This window comes from Chaetodon trifascialis, chromosome 4 (genome assembly GCF_039877785.1).
Source record: "Chaetodon trifascialis isolate fChaTrf1 chromosome 4, fChaTrf1.hap1, whole genome shotgun sequence".
Taxonomy (NCBI): domain Eukaryota; kingdom Metazoa; phylum Chordata; class Actinopteri; order Chaetodontiformes; family Chaetodontidae; genus Chaetodon; species Chaetodon trifascialis.
The window spans coordinates 20,668,660-20,692,076 of NC_092059.1; the positions used below are offsets into that span (position 1 = coordinate 20,668,660).

The 23,417-nt window shown below is 42.4% G+C and overlaps 2 protein-coding genes across 2 annotated transcripts in view; both read right to left on the minus strand.

Moving 5' to 3' along the window:
- Positions 1-7,765, minus strand: part of ap1m3 (adaptor related protein complex 1 subunit mu 3) — a 26,029-nt gene extending 18,264 nt beyond the window's left edge. The window contains exons 1-4 of the mRNA XM_070961241.1: positions 7,585-7,765; positions 2,209-2,365; positions 1,518-1,585; positions 1,231-1,361 (exon numbers count right to left, since the gene is read on the minus strand). Coding sequence (XP_070817342.1) covers positions 1,231-1,361; positions 1,518-1,585; positions 2,209-2,365; positions 7,585-7,626 — 398 coding nt within the window. The 5' untranslated portion in view covers positions 7,627-7,765. The remainder of the gene's footprint in view (positions 1-1,230; positions 1,362-1,517; positions 1,586-2,208; positions 2,366-7,584) is intronic.
- Positions 7,766-9,965: 2,200 nt separating this feature from the next.
- On the minus strand, positions 9,966-11,643 carry c4h1orf210 (chromosome 4 C1orf210 homolog). The gene is made up of 3 exons (XM_070960842.1): positions 11,634-11,643; positions 11,366-11,560; positions 9,966-10,378 (listed from the first exon to the last, which is right to left on the minus strand). The coding sequence occupies exons 1-3, from the start codon at positions 11,641-11,643 to the stop codon at positions 10,179-10,181; spliced, it is 405 nt and encodes a 134-aa protein (XP_070816943.1). The 3' UTR covers positions 9,966-10,178.
- Between the last annotated feature and the right edge of the window lie 11,774 nt (positions 11,644-23,417).

The window sequence follows — 23,417 nt, forward strand, 5'->3', positions numbered from 1 at the left end:
TTATAATGTGAAACAAAAGTGTGTTTCTTCAGTGCCTGGGACACGGAAAGGTCAGAGAACTAGAATGGCCCACAGACAGAGAGGCACAGTGAATGTGTGTGTCTGCTGTCTGTGTGTGTGCGTGCATACACAAAAGAGAAATGACACTTTTGTGTGTCGCAGTGCTTTTCTGTCTGAGAGTCTCGAGTGTGTCCAGCTGACGGTGTCATTGTGCTTGAGTGCCAATAGGAGCCTGGTAATTATCAGCCCGATTCAGACACCAAACACACATACTGTACAAACGCATGTACATCCAAGCCTTGGTGCACAAGTGGCACACACAATTAAATATCACTTATTGCCATAAACGATGAACATTTCACATGCAAGGTTCACCACTGATTAGAGGCTAAGCTGATCATATGCATACAGAACCCCTGCTGCCCTGATACTGTCAAGCCAACACTGAGCTTTTCTCTGGAAACAAATGCCTTTCTGAGGAGCAATGAGGAGCAAAACAACCCTGTGTGCACTGTGAACACAAAGCACTTGCTTCAGTTGATTTCACTCACTGTATAAAGTTCGGCCAGTCATTCACATTTAAGTCACCAGCTTCTTTGTCGAATGAAAAACAAAAATAAGCCACTGGCACACAACAGAGCCATCGTGTACTCCTACTCCCGTCCACGCAGGTCACTTACTGTGTGACATACAAAGCTGTTATCTCACTGACAAACGTTCCTGTTTTGTTCAGGTGGATGATATGGGTACCACTTGAGCTAATGTGTTACATTAAAATCAGACTGGAGTGCAGCAATTGTGGCCTTTGAGAGTTTGAAACTTGAAACTTGGCCTCTGCCAACAAGTCACAGTGCCTTTACATCCATCCAATCCAGCTGACTTTTGACCTTTTGGACATGCCATCACATCTTAATTTTGTCCTATGAGACATTTGTGTGAAATGCTGTCATCAGTAACGCATAAATTATTGAGTTATGGCCAAATATGTGTTCTGTGCGGTCACAGTGACTAATCAGATCGTCCTCAAGTCCAACAAATCCCCTCGAGGCGTTCCTGAGATATCGCTTTCGCGATAGGTGGGACAGACAGACAGGCCGAAAACACAAGCGTGAAGGCATAAAGATTTGGCACCACTCGTATTATCAGGTCTTACACGATGCAGACACAGCAAATCCTCTTATTTCATGGAGGAAACAGTCGTCCACACAGGCTGTGTGATAGCTTTCTTACTCTTGTAGGATCTTGCTGTCAGTTGTCTGAGGGAAACCGAAGTCCATCACTTCGTCCATCAGCTCGTACACAGTCACAAAGTTGTCCCGGATACTCTCCTCCTCAAGCTCCTTGAAGTACTCCTTAAACACCTGCAGACACAAACAGGCAGACGCATCCCTAAACAAAGTTTGAAGTGGAGGAAATCACTCAACAATGGCTCAACCAGCCTGGGCGGGTGGATAACATGACGTTTTGAACACGAAAAGCAAGTACAAGCTCCAGATTTGAAGTGTCAGGAAACGTACCTGGACGATTTTATAAAGAAAGGAGTACACCAGAGCAGCGTTGGCATTCTTCTTAGTCATCGCCACCACTTTGGAAGAGACTGTTAAGAAATAACTGTACATCTACGTGACAGGCACAAAATCTGAGCTACAACAACCTGCAAATTGTTACGAGCCACACACAAGATGGAGACACGTAGTGTGCGTCTTTTAGACACTGTGGGTGGTAGAGATGAATGCAGTGACATCCAACGTTAGCAGAACCCATCACAGTCGCAAGCAATTGAGAACATGGCCACAGGGAGGTAAAATGGCTCAGTTGTCTAATGCAGTGCACTGGGAGTAGAACTTACTCACAACAGCAATATCATGCTGAATTAATAATGTGGAAGGAAGTTTGACTGGCCAATCTCATGCTAGGAAAGGAGGATATACAGTGTATAACACATCACAGTCGATCTGTGTTCAATTTTTCAACGGGCTGTGAAACATGGTGTGACGAAACAGAAGCTGAGAAGCTGCCTGCTGCAGAGACCTGAAACACAGGACTTCCCATGGAGCTGGAGACAGCTGACAGAAGAGGCCACTCAGGTCTCAGCTGCATAGGTTTACTATGCTATAAAAAAAACTAGACCACTGTGGTGGATTCATTCAGTTTAGGACAGTAAAGGCACATTTTCAACATTATTCAGACATGAACTCAAACGGATACAGTAAAGGTTGCTGTGTTTGATCCACAGGAAGTGTGAGGAGCCATGGCTGACCATCGGTGTCATCTCAGCCTCCTCTTCTGTCTTCATCAGGATGGGCATAAAGTGGTCAATCTCATTCATGTCCATGTTCCCCATGTAGTTACGGCAGATAAGCACCTGGATCCATAATGTGAAGAGCAGAATATGGAGGCAGCAGACATTATTATAGAGGCTCTACCCAGTCATTAAATATTTATAGCTTTTGGCTGAGATACCAAAGCTGAGCAGTCAAGCTTAAAGATGCTTCAAGAACCACTGGCTGACTAAAAAACCCAACCTCATGGAGGAGTATGATATCATTCTGCAGGGTCATCTCACAAGAAATGTGCAAACTGTGTTTCCCATCTTGAATATCTGAGGATGAATGATGAATTTCACCTTTTCCACATCAAACAGGAGCTTATGCAGACTTGTGCAAGTTGTGAGTGATTCTCAGGTTTGAAATGACGGCAAACAAGGGTGTCCAAACTTCACAAGTGCAAATACTGGTCAAAGATTAGAGGACGTACAGTGTAATCCCAACATCCCTGAGCCGTACTAGCATCATGGTTATATGGGCGGCAATGCCAGCCTGTTGGCTGTTCCACCACTTTGGTTCAGACTCAACTTATCTCGACAACTATTGGATCAACTGTCATGATATTTTGTACGGACATTTGTTGAATGAATCCTAAAATCCGAGTGACTTTTTTGCTCCCCTGACTTCTGAGGTTGACCTTTGTGGTTTTGAGTGAAATGTCTCAACAACTACCAGATGGACTGCCATGAAACTCTGTCCATACATTCATAACCCCCCCAGAGTGAACCACTTTGCTGATCTCCTGACCTTCTATCAAGGGCCAACATCAGGTGTAAGACCAAATATCTGCAAAACTAATTCCTTTTAGCCTCAGATGTATTTTACCTTCAGTGCTAATGGCACTGAATGCCACTAGCATGGCTGAACACAGACCGTAGATTGTCGGTCTTATTTCCATAAAACCACTTCCCCTTATGTGTATCTGTATGTGCATCTTTGCTTCCTGCATTTCCCATAATGGCTTCCAACAACCTTCTTAAAAGAGCAAGCACCTGTTTGTAACAAAAGGTGGGTGAGGGATTATAAATGTAGCGAGCTGGATTTGATTGGTTGAATGTCAGTGGAACTTGCTGAGTCTGGAAAAGACGCCCCCTACTTTGAATCTAAGAGACTGACATTGACTAAACATGCAGTTGGATCACACTCCGTTGTGGACACTGAAAGTGACACACACACAAGAGAAAGGACAACACATGTCGAAAGAACAAAAAGATGAACTAAAAACTCAAGTTACACTGCAAACAGGAAGTCATGGATTAACCGTGGATGACAAGATAACATTCACCAAAACTGACGGATACGATCATCATCAGTTACATGTCAGAATTTGAATATATCTTAAAACTACTTTCATCATACTTAAGCTCTGATCGCTATCAGGCATTGGGACAGAGACGTGAACAGTAGATTAATAACAGAAATAGTAATAGAAACAAACATAGGCACACACAACCACACACACAAACACAAATACACACACACACACACACACACACAAGATGACTCAGCAGTCTTGCTAGAGTCCGGACACACAGAGTGAAGTAAAGAAAGAGATCAAAGCTTCAACGCTTGAGGGATCTAGATGACACACACACACACACACACACACACACACACACACACACACACACACACACACACACACACACACACACACAGCTTCCCCCTTCTTTCATAGAGGAGTCTGCTGGACAGGGGTCACGTGGGGGCAGATACAACAAAGGCAGGAGGAAATAAGAAATTTAAAAAGGGAAATGGCAGGAAGGTAAAGTAATTTGGGCGAGAAAAAAGGATATGAACAGGCCACTGCTCAGCTTCTGTGAGAGTGGACTGAAACCACAGAGCGAAGAGTTCAGAGGTCACCGGAGACAGAGAATGAGCTCTGGACGGATCTTTGCTGCAATACCGAAGGCCCCGGGAAAAGTATCCACGGGGTTTACTTTGTAGTTCTGAAAGCAAACTCTGATAGAAAATAGAGGCAGAGAGGCAAAAACAAAGCTGCATCCAGCACACACGCTGCACTAAATGAAGGCCTGAAGAGCAAAGCATAGGGATAAAAAGCAGAACGCTAGCACTGCCTATTAGCGCCAACACATTACAGTTAAAAAGGTCGGGGCCCAGGCGTGACGAGCAGCGCAGTAAACACGCTTCCTTTTTTGAGTTGGCAGAAATTAGATGCAAAGAAACATGGTTAATTCTGCTTAAGACGACACATAAATCACTCATCAGGCAACATTATCACTGTGTTCCAGTGACCTCCTGAGATTAAATCAAACACATTTACGGTGACGACCACGACAGGTTTTTTACTGACTGCTCTATTACTCATTTAGCTGTTTCCAACTGCCCACTCCCCATATATCGATGTGTGTTTAACCTTCTTTTGCCAATCAGCCACATGTGTTGAGAGTCATTTTATTCAGCCAACTCTACAACTCACAACCGTGTGTGAGGATAAAAGCACAGTGAGATGTTGGGAGGTTCACCCTTTCACCGCACAGCTGTGTCGCAGCTACAATCCCAGTGAGGATTTAGAAAAGCCTATATTTCACCTTTAAGATATCTAAGAGTCTACGTGTGATTGTCACGTCACGTCGGTTCAAATGTGTGTCAGCTGAACTCTGCAGAGGCAGAACACATCAAACAGAACACCTCACACAAACAGTTAGCATATTCCATGCCCCAAAGCAGAGCGCGGCTACTTAATAATCCAGGTCTCATTAAATTCTACTGCGAATGCATTACTTCCAAGTTAAGACACTGCACTGTCTGAGAAAAACATATTCAGGTAAGTCGTATTGGCATTTATGAATGCTTATTATAAATGTTATTACATGCACCTATCCCTCCATTACATTCCCTCAAATCTAAGTCAAAGGTGACATTCGTGTGTGAGAAGTAGCTCAAAGGGGTTTCTATAAAAAAGATAAACTTCAACAGAAAAAAGATTAAATCAAAAATAAAACATGTTTTAGCAGCAAAAACAGATGGAAAAAAGGCAGAGGGTTAAAAAAATGACATTTCCTACTGTAGTACAGCTTAGTTTGTAACTGTGGTGATCCATTAATGTCTGATAAGTGTAGAAGAATCCCAAATTTTGTTGTTTTACTTTCTGTTCAAACCGCCAGTGGCCCTAAAAATCACCAAGGGATGCTAACTCTCAAAGCATACGTCCATTATCGCTCTGCGAAAAACATCCCAGAATAATAATGATGATATCTGAGAGAGAGAGGGCTGTTGGGGAGTCAACAGGAGCTTACTTGTAGATGAAATAATGGCACATTGAACGGCAGAATGCAAAAAGACGCCACTGACTCGGCCTGTCAATTGCACCCATTTAACGCTGAGCACGCTCACAGAGCCTCTTTTTCAGACAGCAGCTCAGCGAGGTTGTTACTATGTTCACTGTCTGAGTTCAGCGTGTTAGCATGCTAACATTTCCCAATCACAGCTGCAACAAAACACTGAACAAGCTAAACTTTGACCTGATAACCAGGCTAAACGGCGGCCATGTGCGCTGTGCCCGAGTACCACAGAGCTGTGTCTCGTCTGGGAGCACCGCCGTGAAGATGAAATGTGCTGCAGCTCATGACAACCCCAAACTTCGGCCTGAACACGCTCGCTTACTAAAAAAGTCTTCTGGGAAGCACTGGGAACATGCTGATTTCAATAGTCTGACATTTCAGTCTGCATAGCCAGTCCCAGCAGTCAGCAGGGTGGCGTGTAGTGGCCAGAAGCTACAACTGGGAAGGCTGGAGGTAAAGGGCAGAGGTGGAGACTCCTCTAGTAGCCAGCTGTGTCTAGAGAGGCGTGACCGCTCCACCTGTGCTTTCAGTTATGTCTAAAAACCTGTCTGTACAATTATTTGCAACCATGGCGCCTAGTTTAGTGGATTTTTAATAAACCGGCCGATTTTTCTGCTGCCACAGAGGACGGAGGACGCCGCCTGGTCGGGACAGAGGGAGGGAGAGGGCTGAAGCCCCGGGGCAGAGATGGACAGATAGGAGAGAGAGAGAAAAGAGAAAAGCTTTAATCTGTACAATCACACATGCAGGCTGTGTGGGACTGATCCGTCTCCCTGATGGGTGCTGTCAATCATGTGGTATAAGGCTTCTTCAGCATCAGCTATTCCTTTTCTTGCCCTCACATAAATTAACCCTGTGAGGTTTAAAAGTGAAGCCTGATTGAAAGAAAAATCCAGTGTCCTCTTTTCATTAACTCCACGCTGCTGAATGCTTACCTAAAAATTCATTTAAGATACTGCAGTGTGGCTGCAACTATTTTCACCATCAATTAAACTGCCAATTAGTTTCTCAGTCAGATCACTGTGAAAATGTGCTCCTTAGGCTTCTGCAGATCCTCCGGTTATGTCCAACCAACAGTCCAAAACCGAGACATTCAATTTACTCTCTATTAAAGCAGAAAACCATGTGTGGAAAATGCATCAACAACTGTTCTGAGAGTCTCCTCTAAACAGAAAGCAATCAGTGGCTCCAGCCGGCCAGATGAAATGTCCGCTGCTCGTCTTTGGGTTTGGGACTGTTGGCTGAGCACAACAAGCTGTTTGAAGACATCCTCTGAGCTGCGGGTGATGAACGGTTTTCACTATTTTACAGACTGAACTATTAATCCAGAACCCAATCTGCAGATTAGCTGACTTTTAAAAAGTCACTGCAGCCCTAAATGATAGAGATAGAAGGAGCAGAGGCTGGTACCAGATAACGTTTGGCATTTCAGCTTATTAAAAAAACAAAGGTAAACATTTATCAAACCTGCTTCAGCTCTGGATACTGTGGCCTAAAAGTGTCTTAAATACAGTTTTGTCTCTCAAAATGTGCTGTAATTTTGGCAATATGTTCAGATGTTCCTCTCACATGATGCAGGCCTCTGTAGTTTTTAAGGGGTAACTTTTGGGGGCTGCAAAAAAGCAAAGTTTGACGCTTTGGAAGAGGACACATCTCAGACACTGAAGGCTGCATGGCTGCACAGGAACAAGCCCTCAGTGTAGACTCGACATGAGAGAAACGGGTTTGGCGAGTCGAGCCTCTTCCTGACCTCTGTGACAGCACTGACTGAGGAAATGGAAATATTCTACCGTATGATGTACAGAGGAAACGATAAAACATGAAATTATCCTTCAGTTATGTGTAATTTCCGGGCTTTCTATGAGCGGACGCACTGTTTTCTGGTAGCAGGTGCTTCGCTGATATTCTTACTGTCAACTTCCCCTATCAACAACAAGTCGCCACAAACTTACCTTTCCCTTCAGGTCGAGGATAAATATCGCCGACGCCGACATCTTGGCGGAGAAAAATCCTCGAGAGTGACAACTATCCTGGGTAATATTTGGGTGTACGGTCTGATGTGGGTCACTTACAGGGGGAAAGACTCGCTCCCATCATCCTCCTTCCTCCTCCCCTCCACTCTCTTCTGTCGTTGCGTCTCACTGGAAGTCGCTGGTTTTCCGGAGACACAATCAAGCTCGCTGCAGTAAATCTCATACGACTTCCGGCGGATAGCTGCTGTGATTTTATTGAATTTACTTTAAGTCACCCATAATTATCAGCTGTGTTAACCAACTGTATTTGAGTTATCTTTAAAGTACGTGAACTTTACTAATTCCATTTGGGCTGCGTTTTACTTTTCACTAGCCTGCCTTTTTTGGAAGGGGAATACTGTTGTTTTTACTCCACTACATCTACTTCACAGCGATCTTACTGTGCAGAGCAGATTTTACATAAATAAGTTGATCAGTTCTTGTCAAAGACTGCATCGCTATAGATGAAAATACACAGTATATAAATCAGATGAAATGAATTAAGTGGGCTACTGCTTATACATTAATACATGAAAAGTGCGGTCGATATGTCACATTACAGTACATTATTGCAAATACCTCTGTACTTTTAAATACACTGCAATATTTGAGATCAGAATATTCTACTTTTACTCCAGTAGCCCAGTTATATCAGAGAATAACAGTTTCCAGGTACCTCTCATGTTAAAATGTTTAACCACTATAATAAATAATAAAAGTAAAGTACTTTAAATTTGTTCAGCCTTGACAATTAAAAATCATGTATTAAATTTCTTTCTAATAATAATCAAACATTTTATTTCATCTTACGATAAAAACTTCTGAAAGGGGCCAGTCTGCATATGTCCATCCATCTTTTATTTTTAATTGATACTTCTATTTGAATGCAGAACTAGTACTTGAATGTTGTATTGGTACTTTTTTACTTAGATTGCCTAAGTTCTTCTCCCACCATTGATTAATACAACTGCGTTTTATCAGCTTAATACGTTATCCTGCAGTTGAACCCCTGCACAATTTGTAGCGATTTGAAATCCTGTACTATTATTTTGAAGGCAGAACAGCTATTGTTCCGGTTTCGCTCCGGCTCGTCCGTGTGAATTTGACGCGCTGTTTTCCGGGTAGGAGCCTCGCCTGACAGCCTCGCACAGCCCTGTCAGACCGCTCTCATCAGTTGGGTGGTCACACAGGCTTCAGGCCTCTTTTCGAGACACAGTGTCAAGCTTAATTACTGTTGTTGATACCCGTGTTGTTAGCTTTAAAGAGAAAGGTGAATGTGATGTTTCTAGTTTGTGGCCAATGAGGCAAACGACAGTCAAGACGAAATGATAAAGAAACTAGTCCTCAGAAGTTACAGCACATCCATTGTTTGCAATTGAAAATTGACTTGAGCCGTGCAAACAGTCCAGGTGACACTGTTTCACCTACAAGTGGATTTTTATTAAGGTCACTGTAATTCACAAAGTGATAGAATTTTAAGTAGATGAGTGCTGAATTCTAAAAATAGCAGTCAGGTGGACAGTAACTCATTACAAGTAGGCTAATGCTTTTACCTTAATTGAGGCAGCCTACATTTTTTATGTAGCAGCAGTTGCACCTTTTCTGAGAACATTCAGATATCTGTACAAGGTGCACTGTACTTTTAGCAAACATCCCAGTGTGCAGTGATGCTGCAACAGCATAGTTGTAAAGGTATTCATTTAAATTTCCTTTGAGGCTTTTTTCCTTTCTAAAGCTATTGATCTGTCTGAAAGCTCTCTTACAAAGCAAAGATGGTCACCACTCTGCAGAGCATCACTTTGCAGATTCCTCTTGTTGCTCAGTTGCTACTCAGAGTACTCAGAGCCCTCTGCAAAGGCCAAACTGATCTTCAGTCATTATTATGCACCCATGCATACTGTATCTGCCCCTTCGCTTACATTTCACTGACAAAACATGACAATGCAAAGTGAAATGTTCAGATTTACATTCAGCACTGTGCTTATCTGTCTAAACCACACAGAGATCATGTGAGTAACCTGTGCTGTTGAATCAACTAATCCAAACTGTCCACAGTTACAAACGTGATTGATTAATATTCATATTTACAGAAGACCCTTTGATCTCATTTTCACTCTTTAATAAAGAAGAAAAAGGTCTGCTGCTTCAGGACAAAATTTGATTCCTTATCACGAACCAAGAAACATATCGTGACCATCACCGTTACTGCTGTCAGTGAGCTGACAAATAATGCATGACAAAAGTGACTATTCATTGTCTTAAGTAATTGAATTTGAAATTGAAATTCACTTTCATGGATCCTGAGAACCACTGTCATAATGCACCTTGCATGAAGTCATTCTGTGCTGTCTTAAAATGAAGACGCTCTCAGCCACTGGTATTTACATTTTCATGCTAGACTTAACCACTGTTTCCCAAGTACCCATTTTGTGATCAACAGTATGGATCCTTCTCAAAAACACAGAAAAGTAAAGAAAACTTGGGAGTGCAGTTGGCGGTTCAGGGGTTTACACAGGTGCAGAGACACAGTCCTGTTAAGCGGTGGTGAATTCAATTTCATCCATCTCCTCCTCTGTGTCCTCCATGTTCTCCGCTGCTCTTTCAGCCCTCGCTCTCTCACTGGCCGGGATGTAGTTGTCCTCAATGAAGCCGTCGTCATCTTCCTCGCTCACAGGAGACAAAGAGTGAGGGTTCACTGCACGACCGCTGTGCATGGCAAATCCCACCTCCAGGCCTAGAAACACAAGAGTAGTGCTGTATCAGGACCAGCAGTCGTTTAAGGTGAGTCCAGCATGCCATTGTAACTGACGATGAAAAACTGCACGTCACAGGAGATTGAAAGCTGAAGTCTGTGATGGATTTCTGTAATCAGATGAAGTTTGACAGAAATTGTGCTCCCAAATGAGCTCTTAATGACTGTTGTTTAATCATCTCACAAGCTGAAAGTCTGTCTGAAAGCAAATCAGCATCGAGGTTGTCACATTTTCCGTATTTGTTTTTACATTTTCTGAGTAGTTTTTACCATGAGAGACAGTAATTGTAGTTTTGTTGATTGTAGTTTTTAACGTAAAATGTTTTTTTTTTTTTTTTCTCTTTTTTTTGGTTATGCTGTTTAAAAATGTGTTTACGTGAAGTTGCAGTTAGATGTATAATGACCAGAATGATTTATTATTCTTGATGTTAGTCACACCCTTACTGATATTGTTATTTCTGGGCCACTTGGGAGCAGCACAACACTGACCTCACCTTATAAAGCTGTAAAGGTAATAACAGTAGTTTGTCTACAGCTAGTTGCTAACTTTGTCTGTCTGCCAGTTGGTGCTGCTTCAGTCAGTTTATCAGCAGCATATATTAGCTGGAAAACAAAAACAATGAACTGAAAGACATTAAAATCATCCATAAGCCCACGGGGATCTGAAAAGGGGTCTGTCACACCTTTGATTGTTAATATATAATGTCATTTAGCTTAACTGTAAGCTGTCATGAATTTGGCAACAAGGGCACGCTCTTCGCTCTTTTATGGAGTTTTCTGTTTATTTTTCTGCGTTCTGATATTGACTCCAGGTTTAATACTGCCGCTAGCTCTATAAAACATCAAATGCATCACTTCTTGTGTAACAAAGGGGAAGAGGTTTAGACAATCTAGCAGAATTTTTACATAATGCACAAAGAAAACTAAGGTTTGTAATATTAAGAAATGTTTTATGGGGAAAAAACAAACCTGACTGGTCACAGTGGCTGACAGTGTCTGTCTCGCTCAGCCGTGTGTGCCTGTAGCTGGCCAGGTAACGCCGAACCACCTGGCATTTGGCCAAAAGGGCGATGAGGATGGAGATAGAGATGGCTGTGACCAAAACAGCCACCAGGAACTCCCAGTTATGAGAGGTGTATTTGCCCTCCTGGCCTGACAAAGTGTCTGCAAGAGACAAAACATGAGTTACATCTGAGATACTCTGTTGTGATTAAACTCTACTGGTTTGATCATAAACTTGTTTTCATCCTTGTCATTGTAAAAGGTCCCTGAATGCCCAATCTCATCTCAGTCCAGCCCCAGACTAGGTGGACCAAACCTTTAATCCTCTTTCACTCATAAAAAGATCCTTAATGACAATGAAAGAATTGTTTCTCGGTATTTTTTCTTTGAATCTTACCATTTTGTGTTGTCGGTGGCAGCGTTGTAACGAGTGTACCATTTGATGTTAGTTCCATCTGGCTTTGCTCTTGATTGTGCAGTCTCTTATGGGGTGTGACTTTTCCTATGTGGCTCAATTTGCCTCTTGTTGGATGAGACCATTAACTCTATCGTGAAGCCATGGGTCATGGGTGTATATGACACAAAGGTCAGTAAAAGAACAATTTTTGTGTGACCTGCTAATTGGGAGGGCCTCTTGCTCCAAGATCCAGCAGACACTTTAAGTCCTGTTCCTAAGGCTGGAGAGGAGGGTCTGCTTCCTTTACCAGCTGGTGGTTGGAAATGTACAAAGCTGGTTAGTGGTGTATTGTCCTCAGCGGGCAGAGAGGAAAGGGGATCTGTGGGAAGTGTTGCAGGGCGAGCATCTGCCCAGATGAGGGAGGTAGTTGTCTGGAAGATCTCGGATGACCAGGAGGGACAGAGCTCCACTAGGTGGCAAGGTTGAGTGACAGGGACTCCTCGGCTCAGCAGCAAGTGGAAGGAGGAGGCAGTGTTAACATCCTGCCTGTGAGTTGAAATGTGAGCAAGGGACCTCTTGATGCAGTCAAAGGAAGCTTTAAGAGAGAGACAGCGTGATAGAGAGATTCAAATTAAATCAGTATTTTACACACTTGCCTTCAAAAGCATCTTGCAGAAAGGAAAAAACAATCAGCCTTTTCAGTTATGTAGAAAATGAGGAAGCTGCACTGCCCCAGTATCCCATGAGCATTATGGCTTTGAATTCTTTTGGACTCTTTGTGCCAGTAAATGCATATTTCATGACCGAGTCAAAGAAGAAAAAGAAAAAGAGCACGAACAATCAAATGACCTCAATATTTCACTCAGTATGTACGAAAAGTGAGTGTCATCATAAAAGCCAGACACTGTCTGGATCCTTTCAATCCACAAGTCATAATTGAGTTCAAGCTGTCAGGAGCTCAGGAGGATATCATCCACAACAGGAAAAGTGTGTCGCAAACAGGAAGTCCCACGTACTGTAGGACCTTCCTCCGTAGGTCTAGCCGACACAAAACACTGGTAAAATCACTAATGTGTGTGTGTGTGTGTGTGTGTGTGTGTGTGTGTGTGTGTGTGTGTGTGTGTGTGTGTGTGTGGGTAAGAGTCTGGCTACGTATGTATCATAGCTTCCCACAATACAGGCGCTATGTACTTAACGATTCTCAAAGGACAATGAAATTTGTATCTTTTCAACACTGTGGGAAATACACCCACTCCCTGAACTCGCATTAGATGAGAAGACCATTCTAAGCTGCTTAGTTTAGCTTAGCACAAAGACTGGAAACAAGGGAAAACAGCAAACCCGGCTCTGTTGAAAGATAACACAGGTGCTGACCTGTACAGTTTAGCTTGTGCTAAGCTAACCGGCTGCTGGCTTTAACTTTATAATTACCGTACAGACATGAGAGTGTTGTTGATCTTCTCATGTAACTCTCCACAACAAAGCCAATAAGTGTATTCCCTATGATATGGAATTATTCCTTTAATTATATCAATAAATAAAAAGATCTCAGATTCAGATTGCTGTGCTCTGTATGAGCTGACTGCTGACACATGCTCTGAACACAGATAGAAGCTTGTTGTGCATCTCTTCCTAAGAGAGAGGATCTTTGTGTACATCTATTTGCAAATTTGCCAGATATTTGCATGTTTGAGTCTGCAGGTTGGCTCCCTGTGTTTACAGTAGAGCTGTGAAGACAAGGTCACTGCGCACTAACTGTACTTTATATTGAACATGCCTTGCTAGCGCCTGCATTTTGTGATGGTTTTGTTTGATGTCTTGTTTATTGTAAGATGTTCAAGGTCATAGCTTTATGCCTTTATTATAAGAATGTGTTGGGTGCACAAATCTGGGCTAAAGGAATAGCCTATTGGGACGATGCTTGTTTGCTTTCTTGCCGCAACTTAGATGAGAAAATTGATACCACTGTAATGTTTGTTAGCTTAGCTTAGCACAAACTCTGGAAAGAGGTAAAGGACCACCCTTGCTCCATCCAAAGGTAGCAATTTCTGTCAAACTCAAAATCAAAGGGGAAAAACAGCACTTCTCTGCTAGTTGCCTGACAACTTCACTGTGACAACAAGACAGGAAGTTATTGGGCCAAGCCAAGAAATAACTCAACTTGTCATTTTTCCACTTTGTTTATTCTGTGTATTAAGCAAAAAACATGTAAAATAATTACTGAGCTTTGGAAATGGTAGTAAGTGGAGCCGTGCTAGCTGTTTCCCCTCACTTCCAGCCATTGTGCTAAGCTAACTGGCTGCTTTCTGTCACTTCATATTTACGGTACAAACATACGGTTCAGCATTGATCTTCTCGTTTAACTCTCAGCAAAAAGCAAAGAACCATATTTAATCATATTCCCATATATACCCAAATTGTTATACTATTCCTTGAATATGAAACAGTGAACTGGTGAATTAGTCCCAAGTGTTAACATTTATAGCCTGATATTATTCTGATGTAATCACAGATGTGGACTTGTCGTTCACACTGACTGACTTTTACTTCATTTGGAGTGTTTTGACAAAATAGTCAGATTAGGATTTGTGCATCTCTCTCTTTCTCATTCTCAGCTCCGAGGTGATTTTTCACAGCGAGAGAGGTCCGGCTGCTGAGCACCAGCCATTAGGCCTCTTCCTTTTCGTCTTCCAAAGCTATTCTCCTCAGCAGTGTTGGCTGTAAACACACCGACAAGGCTGCCTTTATCTCTTCCTGTTCTGTCCTCACACAGGCAAAGCACAGCAAAATATACACAGAGCGCAGCACAGGACCGGCAGCTAAAGGAGGGAAGCCTGGGAGCAAGAAGTCTATGTGTGTCATATGTAGTGGTGTTTCTGGAGCTCTGCTGTTTGTGTTTGTGTGTGAACATGCATGTGTGAGAGGCCACATTTGCATCTTTGTCTGCAACAGTCTGCGTTTGAATATGATTTTCATAGAGAGGAGTCAGTTTTTCTTAGTCATTCTTTGTTTCCGTGCCCCAAATTGTGAGTCGGGTGTCAGTTTATAGACACTAATGATAGCCAGAGGGTGTAAAGTGCTCTCTGTCATCAAACTGAATTAAACATCAACATAATGTTCTGCTCACAGAGTGCGATCGCATTCCTTTGAACAGACAAATTAACTCGGAACCACTTTATACTCTGAAATTTGATTGTGCTGGTTGAGATGTCAATTTATGCAGCGGTGGAAAAATCAAGAACTGTGCTTAAGTACAATTTTGAGGTATTTGAGTACTCCACTTTATGCATATATATTGTATTTCATTACATTTACTCCCCTACGTTGACACACATTTTTTCATTTGCAGCACGTTTCAGATGTTGTACTTGTTTTGGATTTTTTTTCAATTAGCATTGTTTCTAAAGCTGCAGCACGTTTCTCCTAATGGAAATGTTTTGGGCTTTTGCAGTGCATTTACCCTTGTCGGCCACCGTACCTGACCCATCAATCAATTATAATTTCTCAGATTTCATATGGCTCACTGGAGGAAGCCACACAACTAAACAACCAAAGTGTATATAATGACCATAAAGTTAAACCTCTCTAAAAAGCTCCACCTTCACCAGCTACAACAAATGCTACTTACACATGGATGCATCTAATAATGTAATTCATAATTATATACTGGTCAAAAGCACAACTACTCTTAAGTACACTTTACTGATAATATTTAAGTATTTCCACTTAAATAGAAGTTTGAATGGTGAAGTTAACGTGTAGTGGAGTGTTTATACAATGCATACATTACAGCACTTTACTAAAGTAAAGTATCTGAGTTCCTTTTCCACCACTTCCACAACAAAGAGCTTGTTTTGAGTAAAAAAGATAAAAATGTACAGCCTATGACATCCAGTAGCATTTTGAAAACTGCTTACACAAAATATATTGGCTTATATCAAATGTATCATACTTGACTGATCAAACATCTCTCTCTGTCTAGCTAAGACAATCACGGTTATTCATAGATCACAGAAATCAAAGAGCCATCCTTCAGTTGACCCTCGGACCCCAACAATCCACAGAGCAACATGCAGCAAGCCTCCCTCTTTCCGTCTTATCCCGCTGCCAAGATCTGGATTTTTGTCTTGCTTTGAAAATGTGTGGAGGAGTCAGGCAGAGGCATTGTTTGTCAAGAATAATGGCTTAAGGTCTGATAGTGCAGCAATAGTGCAGCGAGTTTTAAAAACATCTTGCAGAGATGAGATGTTTATGAGCACGATTATTTAACTTACACAGTGTTAACCAAGCTGACAGAGCCTGTATAAAATATGAAAAGTACATCTTTGAATAATTATTAACCTATTATTGCCTTTTTTCCTCCTTTACTTTTAATTGCTGAAGGTCATAATAGCTTATGGGAAGTGCCCTAAAATGTCATGTTTGGTTTTTGCCTCCTGGAATAATAGCAGTGTCAACAGAGAAACCACAGGGACACATTAATATATGCTCACCTCTGGGACATTAGGCCAATAAAACAACACTTCCCATCTGCACCATGACCACAAGTATGATATTTGATATTTAAAGATTAGCTTTAGCAACTGCTTCCTTTATTAAATCAATACTGTGGATCTGAACGTGTGCTTCTTAGAGCTTGAAAAGACAACAAACAAGTGAGCTGCCAGTGGTGTGTTACTGTTTGGGGTGAAAACAGCATGTGGCCAACATGCAGCAGGTGCAGGAAATGGTTTGAGTACCAGCTCACTGAAATCCCTTTTGGCTTTGCCTTTTCTGTATTGAGAGAAAATGTCCCTCATCAACTGCTACAGCACCAAATAAAACTGATGTAGAACAGTTTCTGAGATGGTTTGTGTTGTTGCTGTGCTCACAATTCAGTATCAAGTCGATTTTTCTGGCAATGTCTTCTTAAGTGTGTCCTCCTTTTTAATATATCAGGATTTGTGGTTGGTGGGTATTTTTAGCTTATTTTCAAAGCACATTTTGAAGCACACTCTGACATTTTACCAAATGATCTGTTCATTATTGCATTATCAGTTAGATACAAGATAAGTTATAGCTAAACCAACAAGCAAGCCGAGACAGTCATATGATCATTGCAACACGGTGTGGACGAGACTGTCAAAGCTCCCACTTTTGAAGGACCAGCTGTTTTCTCCCGTCTTACCTGGTCACCTGTCTGTGGAGTTTCCTCTAGCTTCACCTGCTGTCGTCCGCTCTCACGTTTCACATCAGCCGTAACTACATTTTCTCATGCTTTGTCTGTAAAATGGAGAAATGTTGTGCAAAGGTTGAACGAGGTGTGCTCTGCAGCTGCTTCCCAGAAGGTCAAGTTAATGGCTAACTTTGTAACTAAGGTGTGCTCCCTCCCGCCTGCTGTTGCTTCTTTCTGTCCAATGGCACGTCAGACCTGGTCAGAGGCAGTGCCGTCGCTCTGCTGTGCCAAACCAGGAAGAGATTAAACATGACTTATGAACAGTATGTCACATTTAAAATTGTAATTACCAGTATGCATTCATAAGTGAAACTGTCAGAAACTAGTCAAACCGGCTTTGTGCAGCTAGATGTTTCTGTTAGCGTAGACGTGGTTCCAGCGGTAACCAAACAATATGGTTTGATATTCGTTTGCCCGTCATCTGCCTCTTCTTGTAGCGTAGGTGAGTTTAGTTTAGTATGCCTGTCAGGCACCACACCTCGCTTTGTTTATCTAATGTATAAACCCTTTTCTCAGCCTTTTTCAGATGAGGGAGGAAATCAGACAAGATACAGTCTGCGGTGACAAGGAGTTTTGTTTATTTAAGACGTACAGCCTGAGGGGAGAGAACAGACTTCTGGTGGCTCTGAAAGGAAAAGCGAGGTGACCCTGAAAACAATAGGGCCACTTCCTGGCCACTCGGCAGTCCACTCTGCATCTTTACATCTCGCTCCCTTACTCTTCCTCCTTCCCTCCCTCCCTCCGTTTGTTCCAGGATGCTTCAGCTGCATGTCTTGGGGGCAGATGGCAGGGACGAGGATGGGCTGGGACGGTAAAATGATAACTCAGCATCTGCTGAAAGAAGCAATATGGGTTTCCCACCATGGATACTAGGAGCTGTTCGCCGTCGGCTGACCTTTGGATCACAATAGTCATGCTTTTTTTTTTTTTTTTTAAGAAGGCTTGATTATTAATTACAGAGGTTGTTCTTTAACGATCACTGTGAGGAAATTTGGTCATGATGCGTAGAGTTGAATTATAAGAACAAGCCCAGTTAAGAGTGACTGTCTTTATATTAAACATGCATTCATTAATTTTTTTTCAGCCACCTGGGGGCAGTAGAAACAAGACATATTATGACCTTTTAACTTTAAGTTTGTGCATTCACTGTCCTTTTAGCTTTATTTTGTTTTCCACCAACTCATGCCGCACACATTTGTCTCTTTAGCTGCTAAATGCTGCACTGTGTTCCCCAGCTAGCCGCTAACTAACGGCTGTTTGGTGCTAGCCTGGTCAAGCACAGCACGTTAGCAGAGCTTTTTGATGAAAATGGCGGCCTGCCCCAGCTGGAAATAACAATGATGAGAACAGAGTGAACCAAAAGATTGAATGAATAAAACTGAAGCAATGAGCTAAGAGACACTAAAAGAAACCTGGGTCTGTGTGTTCACTACAGCCACCACTACAACTGATACCCTTCACTCTACACAGTCATTTGTTCCATCATTAACATGAAAATATTGTTTGTAGCAGCTTTAAGTGTTTACAGGAAGCACACTGTAAATAATTCAGCAGTTAAATAGAGAAAGGTGTGTCATCTTTGATGTGAATTTTACAGGTATGAAGGTGCAAGTGTTGATTTATTAAAATAAGTGGTTGTAAAGAAATTCTTCATAGCTGTTGAAGTATTGCTTGATCTGACTGGTGTTAGCTGAGCTGCCAAGCTTTCATGGCTCCCAAAGAGTTTTAATATCCAGTATGACAATATTTTTACCTCACATCTACCATCCTGATTGCAGCAAAAGCCAAGTCTGTCAATTTCAAAATGAAACAGCCTTTCAGCCATTTGATAAACGGCTTTGTGCGTTAGTAAAAGTTGAACATCAATCTTCAATAAATGAGCACAGAATTGATAAAGATTTATTATGGACGCAGGAAGAACCAAAACAATCCTGATCACTTGTTCTCACTTTGTTTACAATATTTCAGTCCAAATGAAGGTCAGAGGACCAAAATTGTCTAACCCTCTGATCAGCAGTGTGAGGGAGTTTTTTATAGTCACAGATAATGAGCCAAGATTTTCTGGAGTAAATGTGACCTCATGCACAGAAGAAGAAATCCCACCTACACAGCTGTGATAATTCTCTATTCAGAGGGTTGTTTAAGTTCAGTTTTTCAGAACGATCAAGACAGCAGCTATGGACTCATGTTTAGTCATATGTTTTGCTTGCAAGTGCTCAAGTCCATTTACAGCAGGCAAACACAAACAAAGTCAAGGTCATTAGTGGCACCGGTGGAGCTGCAATCAGATTCTGGATAAGATTTCTGGAGGAGATCAGGGGCTTTCCCTGCTCTCTCTAACGTGAGATGTTTACAGTTTGTGCTCTCAGTGAGGTGGTGGGGGTCTGAGGTCACAGCTCCTTGGGAAGATGAGAAGGCCCAGCAAAGTCCTTTAGAAGGAGGGAAATAACAACACGTGTCGAACTGTACATAACAATGGACAGTGGGGCTTGAGGAAGAGCTATGTGACAAACAAGCCTGCAGCAGGCCATTAAGAATCGAGGGGAGACAATCGCCCTCAGCGGGCTGGAATGAGTGTCAGATTTTTTTCTTGCCTCTCACAGACTTCCATGTTGTAACCATTGTGACGTGCAACCACCTAAGTGTAAATTTTACAAGGTGATAGGCGCACATTGTTCATATTTTTGCTAGAGTGTGAGGCCATATGTGGCCTCCATCTGGAAATGTGGTAATGTGAATGAGGCTCTCTGCACATCTGCTTTAAATCTGTAAATCTGTTAATGAAACAGCTGAAGTTTTATTTAAATTCAGCATTATTCTCTGAGTGGTACTTTACTGTAAGGCCTTAAATGCGATACTCTCTGTCTGGGCTCTAATTTCATTAATCAAGGTGCTGTGTGAAATGTACTTCTACACACAAAAATAGTCCATTTAGTCTTTCTCTCCTTCACATCCTTCACTCTGCCGCTGTGATGACCCAGTTTCAGGACTGAGGTTGGTTGAGTTTCATCTCATTTGATCTAATAGAAGAGTTTCCTGACTATATGTGTCACTGGTGTAACATTACATACCCACTGGCTCTAACATGCAGTTGGAAGAGTCTGTGTTTGTTTGGCTTGAGCTCCTGCCATCTCTTGCAGGTGTAATACTGCATGTATAGAAAGACAAGAAGTGGATACTGCTAGTATCAGACTTCCAGCTTCTCTCTTTGATGGTGGGCGGTGTTTATTTTCTTTCTTTTTTTCCTCTTCAAGGTCAATGAATACTACTGATTAAAACACATAGTGTGTATAAAACATAAAGCTTGATACATTCCTGCCCCCAGAAGTCCATGTTTAACGACCTGAATGCTTGCTCAGTGAGGAAAATGATTTATCCAAATGGCGTGTTAATCAGTAGTTTCTGTTACCTTGCTGTTTGTTTTGGATGTCATGGTTGTGTGAACACGCTCTAACCATACGCTGACAGATAAACTCGCTGCAGAAAAGTGCTCCCACAAGCACAGAAACGCCTCCTTTGTGTTATACCTCTGCCCAGTTACTGTAGACCTGCTCGCTTCAGGAGTGTGATGGCTGTGGTCTCGGGTCACTATGTGTTTTCCTATCCTGACACTGTGTTTTTCCATCACTCTCTCTCAGCAGGTTATAGCGGGGGAGAGGCGGGGCCGAATCGCTCTGGAGCGAGCTTCATCAGACACACCTGCATGTCATCTGTTAATCAACTCGGCGTCTTAAGGCACCTCATGCTCATCCCCTGTGCTGGACTGTTCTCTTTGTCTCCCAGTCAAATGCAGCTTACTACTGAACTATTTCGCTTGTCTCTAGTCCCACTCCTCCTGCCTCCAGTGCCTTTTGCCTACATATTTGTATTGATCACTGTGAGTTTTTTCATAGTCGCCTTTCTGCATTTTTGACATTGTTGTTTCCCAGTAGTCTAGTGATTTTGAGTTTTCCTTATTTAGCTACTTTGATAGTTCTCTTGGTTGCCTTTTGACTGTTAGTTTTGATACTGTTCCCCGTTGAGGTGATTTTTGAGTAATTCCCGCTGCTCAGCGTTATCCCTGGTTCAGGTGATTTTTTGTTTGTACTTTGTTCAATAAATTTTGGTTTACTTGGTCTCTGCATCTGGGTCCTGGCCTTCCTTAGAACGCACCGTAACACAGGAGATTCACAAGTTAACAAGCTTAATAAGATCCAACTGCGTTTTTTGAATCTCTCTATGAATGCTCTGAGAATATTTATGCAAGAAGTGAAAATGCTGCAAGATTCAGAAAGGGTTCAGCGAGGAATCTGTCTTTGAAATGTGTCACATGGTGATGATACTGATAATACAGTAGGAAAGACTGCATCTCTCTCCACAGGTGTGAAATTATTTATGGGTGCACACTTTTCAGCTTTAAACCAACACACAGGTTTTGCTGGTGTTAAATCACTAGATTGATCCACTTTCATGGGCTGTTGGATGGAAGCCTCAAGAATGCTTTAAAAACAAGCCGTTTATATCTAAAAATGCTGTGGTGGTGTATAATGCAGAACCAGCTGCTTCCAGCTGCTGCCAAACAAATATTTTTGTTCACATTGTTAGAAAATATTCAGAATGCAGTTTAAAAGATATCTCAGTTTAAAGAAGGCTTTCAAAAAGCTTTATGGAGCCAGTGTTTACACCTCAAGCACATTTGGGAGTTCCACGTTTTGGCATTCATCCTTGATAAGTGCATAAAAGTGCAAGAGCTTTTGCTGAAAGGTACATTCAAACCTGTTCTTGTTTACATTAAACAGCAAGGCCAAGCCAGTGAATAATTTCTTAAACTAATCCCTTTACACACCAAAACCCAATGCAGGCACAGGGAATATTGCATATCATTTTAGCCTCTTGGAGATTAAAAACGGTTTCTAAAGCAGAGGTGCACTAAAAAGTGGATTTCCTACAATGACTTGCACTTGGCAGAACTAGTGTATGCAGAGCGGCACTGTTGCATGTAAGAAAATGTTTTAAACTAACTTCCCCTGTGGGGGTGCATGCATGCTTTGGCACCAGCTCTCCTCCTACTTGCTGGCTTGTGGGAACGAGAGCCTATGGACTGCAAAGCTGTGTGAGCATGTCTGTGTGTTCGAGTCTGTGTGTGTGCGCTGAACAAACAGCTATGAGACAGGAGCCGAGACCCTCCACCTCCACCCCCGCCATCACCTCCACAGGCCTTTTCCTGCCTGTAGGGTGATTCCTGCCCCTGCGCTCCCTCCACTTCCTTCACACACATATCAGCCTCCAGCAGCAGTACCCCTTCCTGAATCTGGATTAAGTTCTCTGGACACTGTGGACAAGCAACAACAGCTCATCCATCTCTCTGTCTCTCTCCTTTTTTAACTTGCTCTGCTCTGCTCACTTCAAGTATTCCCTGACTCACTATCATTTTCACTCATCGTCTCATCATTTCCCCGGGTAACACCTTGTTGAGCTGTACTTCTGGGGGCTTCTGTGACTGCAGTCTCAAGGCACATTTGCACAAAATCTGCAAGCCTTTCAGCACAGCACTCCCAGGGTGTTATTCAACTTCCTTAAAATGCCTGTAATATTCCAGAGACATGTTGGCTGGATTCAACACCACTCCCTTTCCACAATTTCCTTGATACCCTTGTTCCGATGGGATAGATATTCTATTTCTGTAATTGGGATTTGCGGCGCTAACTTGCAGGATAATAAAAACAGCTGTTCCATGTTTAGTTTCTGACCATAGCTAACAAAATAAAAATATTCTGCCAATATTTCCTTTCATTCATCTGACGGTTTGGGCATTTTTACAAAGAATGTGGAACATTTGTTTTCATGCTGATGATATGAAAGAAAATCAGCACTATAACCTGAACCACAGCCAAAACTGTGACCAAACAACACGGATGGAAATGTTGGCACTCACAAAACCTCTTATTACACATCTGACCTCCAACTTTATAAACAAGACCGTAATTGCAAAACCTTTTCTCCTAATCTGGAAAATACAGTATAACCCCCCTCTCCTGTTATTCATCCCTGCTGTGTCTGCCTGAAATCATGTGGTCCTACATGATCCTAAACCTGCGCTAGAGGTCGACTTCATGCTGTTATGATTAGAGCTTCCTTAGTCTGATCCAGAGGTTTTCCATAACACCATTCATGAGGCGTGTGTCTCTGTGTGTACACTATATCTACCTGTGCGAGGTCAGTAGAGGGGGTAACATCGACATCCATCAGTATCCCTGACTGCATGGATAGTTTGTGTCAGACTGGAGGGTCAGCCTGTACTGCATCTGGCCATGGACCCAGATCACCCCATCCCCATTCCCAGTGCCCCAGCCTCACCCCAGGAGGCACACTGGGAGACCGGTTTCAGTTGGGGGTCACTCTGCCTCAATTCAGGGCCATGTTTTCTT